This window comes from Vipera berus, assembly GCF_964194415.1.
Source record: "Vipera berus genome assembly, chromosome: 1".
In the NCBI taxonomy this organism is placed as follows: domain Eukaryota; kingdom Metazoa; phylum Chordata; class Lepidosauria; order Squamata; family Viperidae; genus Vipera; species Vipera berus.
In genome coordinates, this window is record NC_138202.1 from 219,308,009 (window position 1) to 219,314,008 (window position 6,000).

At 39.0% G+C, this 6,000-nt stretch overlaps 1 protein-coding gene across 1 annotated transcript; it reads right to left on the bottom strand.

The window, feature by feature from the left end:
* Window positions 1–3,292: 3,292 nt before the first annotated feature.
* On the bottom strand, window positions 3,293–5,320 carry ID2 (inhibitor of DNA binding 2). The gene is made up of 3 exons (XM_081320407.1): window positions 4,782–5,320; window positions 4,410–4,475; window positions 3,293–3,907 (listed from the first exon to the last, which is right to left on the bottom strand). Exons 1-2 carry the CDS (start codon window positions 5,127–5,129, stop codon window positions 4,419–4,421), a joined length of 405 nt encoding a protein of 134 aa, XP_081176533.1. The 5' UTR covers window positions 5,130–5,320; the 3' UTR covers window positions 3,293–3,907; window positions 4,410–4,418.
* Between the last annotated feature and the right edge of the window lie 680 nt (window positions 5,321–6,000).

Below are 6,000 nucleotides of genomic sequence, written 5' to 3' on the forward strand. Positions count from 1 at the left end.
TTTTTAATTTAACCCATCTTAAGACAAAAACTTTTAAAATAAAAAAGTTATTTTTAATGAATAGTTTTTTGATGGTAAATGTCTTCTATGCATAGGCCAGAAGGTGGCACTCGTCTTCCACATATGTTAATGGGATCCTAAGAGGTTGGCACGAATGGAATGTTACTCAAAAATAGGAGTATTAAATATTTGCATGTATTTTGTCAGATATGCATCAAAGGTACAGTTCTTTTATTTCAATTTTTATGTGTAGGAATCTTGCTAATGACGATTTTATGTTATCCCCCTCTGAAAGGTATTAGCAAATTCTTAACTAAAATTTTATGATTGGCTAGTCCCATCAATTTTTGTTGCAGTTTTTAATTTAGTACTCACACTCAGGTAAAATTTATGACTGGGTTATACACACTGCATTAATATTGCCTTATAAGAGCATTCTTTTCAGCTAACCTTAGCTAACATCTATCTCCGAATTATTTTCCAGATCTACTTTGTACTTGCTGTTGAATCTATGCAATTGGTACTAGTACTTGGCTACCAATCCAGAAATTGGCATACTGTTCTTCAAACATGTGTTGGCTTTCACAGCTGCTTAATAAAACTTTTAATGAATTCTTACCGCACTTTTACATTCAGAATAGGGATTATTAGGATAAATTATTAGGTAGGCTGTTTCTCATTTTTAATACATTTAAGTTAAAAAAATTGCTTAGTTTAGTGATATAATCTTTTTGATATACAACAAGATTGATCAGGGCAGCATCCCGGTTTCCTCATGCTATTATTCCCATACAACTGTAGAAATTATCTATAAATACTTTGAGTTTCGATAGGAGCCTAGCCTAACATCTCCTTGAATTTAATTCCTTTTATAAGGTAAGTTAGTGGCAATCACATCTTGTAATTACTTAGCAATACAGATTAATGTTAATACCGGTAAGTATAGGTTAAAAATACTGTGTTGATTAATAATAAGTACTTCTAGTTGTCCTGGTAATTTAAGGTAGCATACAAATAGATATATAACAATACTTGGTATTTTTTACATGGCAGTTAATGTTTTACAAGAAATTACACTTAAGGTTTCCCCAATTCCTCTATGTTCCTTTTAAGTGCAAAAGTATACAGTGCTTTTAAATTACTGTATACAATTGTTAAAACTTGTCTGCATTAAGAATGTACTCACAAATCAGTCAGAATTTTTTTTAAAAAAATTGAATACAATACAGTTCCATGAAGTTACTATCATGTAAATTATGGCTATGAAGTTATTACTCCTTACCCTCTCCTTCCCCATCCACCCTCCTGTAAGCCAATGCTTATAAATACAAGTGCATTGCTTTTATCACTTTACAATAAAAAAATACATTGTATAACCAAATGTTAAGTATGAGAATCTCAAATATTGCAAATAGGCAATAAAACTAGAGATCCTGATGTATGTCAATTGTGGTATTTTTGCATTCTTGGAAGATTTTATTATAAATTATAAATTGTTATTTTACCCTTGCAGGGTTCGGTCTCTAACTAGTTAACAGCGCAACCATTAATAAGAAAAATCAGCATAATTTATTACCTGAAATAGCAATTATGTTTTAGACTGGCATGACTAATCCAAAATAAGTAGTGAAAATCTTTGTCATCTAAAAGTTTGTTCTGCCTTTGGTAATGAGCATGCATTCAAATACAACATGAAATACAACATACTTGAGAAAAAAAAGAAACAGGCAACTTATAAATTATTGAGGCTGCTCTGGAGAAATACTTTACACAGAATAGAGAAAAGATCACTAACCTTATTGTCTCGAAGATTCTGCTTTTGAAAGTATTCATTTAGTGACCATTCAAAGCTACACCAGCACTGAAAAGTAACTTATGACCATTTTTCATTTATGACCTTTGCAGCATCCCCATGGTAGTGATTTACATTCGGATGCTTGACAACTGACTCACATTTATGATGGTTGCAGTGTCCCAGAGTCATGTGATCCCCTTTTGCAACCTTTGGACAAGCAAAGTCAGTGGGGAAGCCAGATTCACTTAATTGGTAGACGATGGTTGGGTTACACCTTCTGAAAAAAAAACCTGCATAGCAGATTGCTAGTAGCAGCTTTTCTGTTCAGAACAGGGCCAGTTCCTTCCCAGTATCTGTGCATAGATCTGATACCGAGGGGGAAAAAAAAAAGCTGCACCAAACTGCACAGCACCACCCACACACCTGTTTATTTTGGTGCAAATGTTATACAGGCCTCAGAGCTTCTGCCTTTTCCCGTAAGAGTCTCCAAAGCACGCCCAGGTGCCCAGTTTCACACTGCTTGGCAGACTTGTTAACTTTTTTCCCCAATGGATCTTGCTAGGCTGCTTCAACTGCTTTTCCTGAGCATGCCTGCAGATTGGCTGAAGTGGGAAATTAAAACCTCATTCTGAGAGCTGCAAAGGGACTGAGCACATCTCCATTATCTTACAGTAGGGCAAGTTGAGCATGATTACTACAAAGAGTATTAAGAATTTAGGGTTATAGTAGGACATGATTTAAAAAAGGAGTAAAGTTAGTTGTATGGTGATGAGAACTGACAGAAAAGCAGCAATTCTGCATATGCTTATAATTTAACTCCTGCTGAAGTCCATCTTACTCTTACAGTTGGCACTGCAATCTTAATACAGTACTAGAAAATGACATTTAATTCTTTTTAGGAGGGGTTGATGCTTAGAGGAGCCAAAGTTTAATCAATAACATGAGAGTAACTTTCATTTCTCAGATTAGTCATATATAGAGAAGCTGCTGCAACTTATTAACTAATACCCTTTCCATGAAATATTGCAGATTCACATAAACTTTTCAGTATTCATACATCATTAGCTCTTACATTAAACTTTTTTTTACATTAAACTTTTTTTTTACAAGAAGTTAACAGTTGGGGAAATTAGAAGCCCCTTGCTGTTCTTAATTTCTGCATAATCAAAAGCAAGTTCATCAGAGGTGGAGTAGCAGCTTTTAGAAGCTCACATAGCCAATCAACAGAGGGTGAAAACAGGCAAAGGAATTATTTGTGCAAAACTTAAGTTTTTGCTTCTAAAGTTCAAACTTCTCAAGGTAATGAACAACTTAAGCAGCTTCTCTTCACAAAATGCTTTGGACTTTTTTTTTTAAACAAGCAACTTTCAAACACAATTTCTCAAGAGAAAATAAAGAACTTCCAGGACAATCTACCGGTACATGTAACTGGTATGTTGCCAATTCAGCTGCTCTGCCACAAAACAGCTGGCACTTACAAAGAAGGCAAACAAGCTGTTCAATGAACACACAATTTATTTTGATTCTGTATAAAAAGGTTTACAACTAAACTTTTATAAAAAGTTCAGCATGATTAAGTACATTGTAACATTTTTTTTCCAGAAATATACATTTCTGCTACTATACAAGAAAACTCTAATTAAAGAGTTCAAAATTTCATTCCCATATTTATATATAAATATGTACACAGCATTCAGTCCTATATGCATGTCAAAAAAAAGCTAATTTTTGACCACAACTTCACAGAAAACTGAACACTCAATCTTCTAATACTCACGCTCCACCTTTTGGAGGAAAAAAAGGCAAAGTCTGCTTTAAAAGGGACAATTCCTTAAAGAGGGCTTTTTTTTAAAAAAGTTTCGTTTTGCTCCCTACTGTGGGAATAGCATATAAATGAAGCCTTTCCAGCTAGGGAAAGGGCATTTTAAAAGTCTCTTCATAAATAATTAAGATTAGTCCAAGATGAAGAATAGTGGAAGATGATATCCATTAATTTTTCTTTAAAAGGTTCATTTAACTGAATATGGATTTCACCCCCTCCAGATATAGCTGGGAAACAAGAGTTGCTGTTGGGGGGGAATGTATCTTCTTGTGCAAAAATTCAGCAAACACCTGCAAAACATTGAAGAGAAGCATATTTAGAAGAATGCTAACAGGGCAGAGATCCGGACAGACTGGCGCCAGAGAGGAAACCACAGTTTTGAGCATTTAGCCAAACACTCAAAGATTGGGCAAACCCTGGCGTCCAGATGCAGCATGTGCATGCAAATGCGTGCTCTCTCACACACACCCAACTAAATGAGCATATTCAAGAGGAGACATGATCGGAAAGTGGCTCTTCTTGCTTAAACTCTCTATTTGGAGGGGCGAGAGACCAGCAGTGTTAACAGTTACAGCAGCAATTTAATTAGAAGCTGTTCAATTGATCCCATGAGTAATCCTGGGCCATACCACAAGTTTCATTAACCTCTTAGATTGAAATATTACAGAACTTTGCCCGGATTTATGTTGAGTTCTCAGAAGATAACAAAATGCCTCAGTTGCCACAAAACAGCCCTCTCCCTTTCACATAGGTATAAAATATTTTTGAAAAAACCAGGAATTTACCACTTACCAAATATATTTAGCCACAAAGTGCTTTGCTCTCATTTGACATTAATTCTGAGGGAAATTCAGCTGCCTGCAAAGGGGGAAAAGGAGAGACAAGGGTTGGTGTTAAAACCCTAAGCATTTCAAGGAAACTTGCAAAGTACTCCGGTCTACTTCAAACGCGAATGGCGATTATTGCTATCAATAAACGTAATACCGCCAAGGAGCCCCGGGTAGCTTATAACTGACTTTTCCTTTTAAAAAAAATGCCAATCACGACCTTAAAAAAGCACCCCCGACCAAACAGATTTAGAGCAACACCGTTAACCTAATCCTGTTTACAGGAGCAAGAAGAGAAAGAGCCAGGGAATCGACCACGGGCAGGGGAGAAGCTCACCTGTAGTGACAAGATGCTGATGTCTGTGTTCAAGGTGGTCAGAGGAGTTCTGGAGGAAGGGTTCTGTCCCGGTCTCTGGTGATGGAGGGTGACGATGCTGGGGTGCGTGTCGAGAGCGATCTGCAGGTCCAGGATGTAGTCAATAACGTGTTGCAGGATTTCCATCTTGCTGACTTTCTTGTTCTGAGGAATGCTGGGCACCAGCTCTTTCAGCTTCGAGTAGCAGTCGTTCATGTTGTAGAGCAAACTCATAGGGTCATCCACCGGGGTTTTACTCCGGGATATCCCCAGATTGTGTTCCGAAAGGCTGTTTTTCCTGACGGATCGCACCGGACTAAAGGCTTTCATGCTGCAGAAGACGGAAGAGCCAGCCGGCTTTGCCTGCTTTTAAGCCCACCGCGCACTCCGGGACGGAGAATGGTGCAGCCTTCAGCCCTGCTTGCTTGCTTGCTTGCTTGCTTGCTTGCTTGCTTGCTTGCTTGCTTGCTTGCTTGCTTGCTTGCTTGCTTGCCTACCTGCTTCCTTCCCTCCTCCCTGCAGCTTCGCACTCTACAGTCGGAGCCCCCCTGCTCTGCCTTTTATAGCGCTCGTCTCTCAGCTGACAAATCCGAGTTGTATTCGCTGCTATTGGAGGACCGATACACGTCCGTCAAGAACCAAGGCGCTTCTCATTGGTAGAAATATCACCCAAGAGGTGGTCCGGACCTTCCGCGTTTGGAGCCAATCCTTGGCCAAGGAGGCGTGTCCAAAGCACAGCTGTGGCTAGTAAATATACAGTACGCTGGCGCCGGGAAGCGAGGGGTGGTGGGGGGGAAGAGAGATCTGCTGAGCCTTGATTCAACCCGAGGCGATTTCGAAAGGACTGTAAGAACGAAAGGGAGCGAAGAGAGGTCGTTTATTTACAAATATATTCATTCCCCACGCGGGAAATCCAGGTCGGAGCATTCTGCGCAACTGGCCGACATCCTTTCCAACAATAGCCAGAGTGAAGAATTAATTTAAATAATCTTGCTTTAAGATTCGAGCTGCAGGCACGGCTTCCGATGCATTGTGCGCCAGAAGGGAAAGGAGACAACAGACCAAGTATTGTCAGGACAGGAAAGAACCAGTGGCTGCTTACAATACTTTCAATCTTGTTCACTGCCATGTATGAAATGTAGGGCGCTCCGCATTTTGCAATGCCAGCTAGCACCTTCGCAGGCAGACAGAGTATGACAAC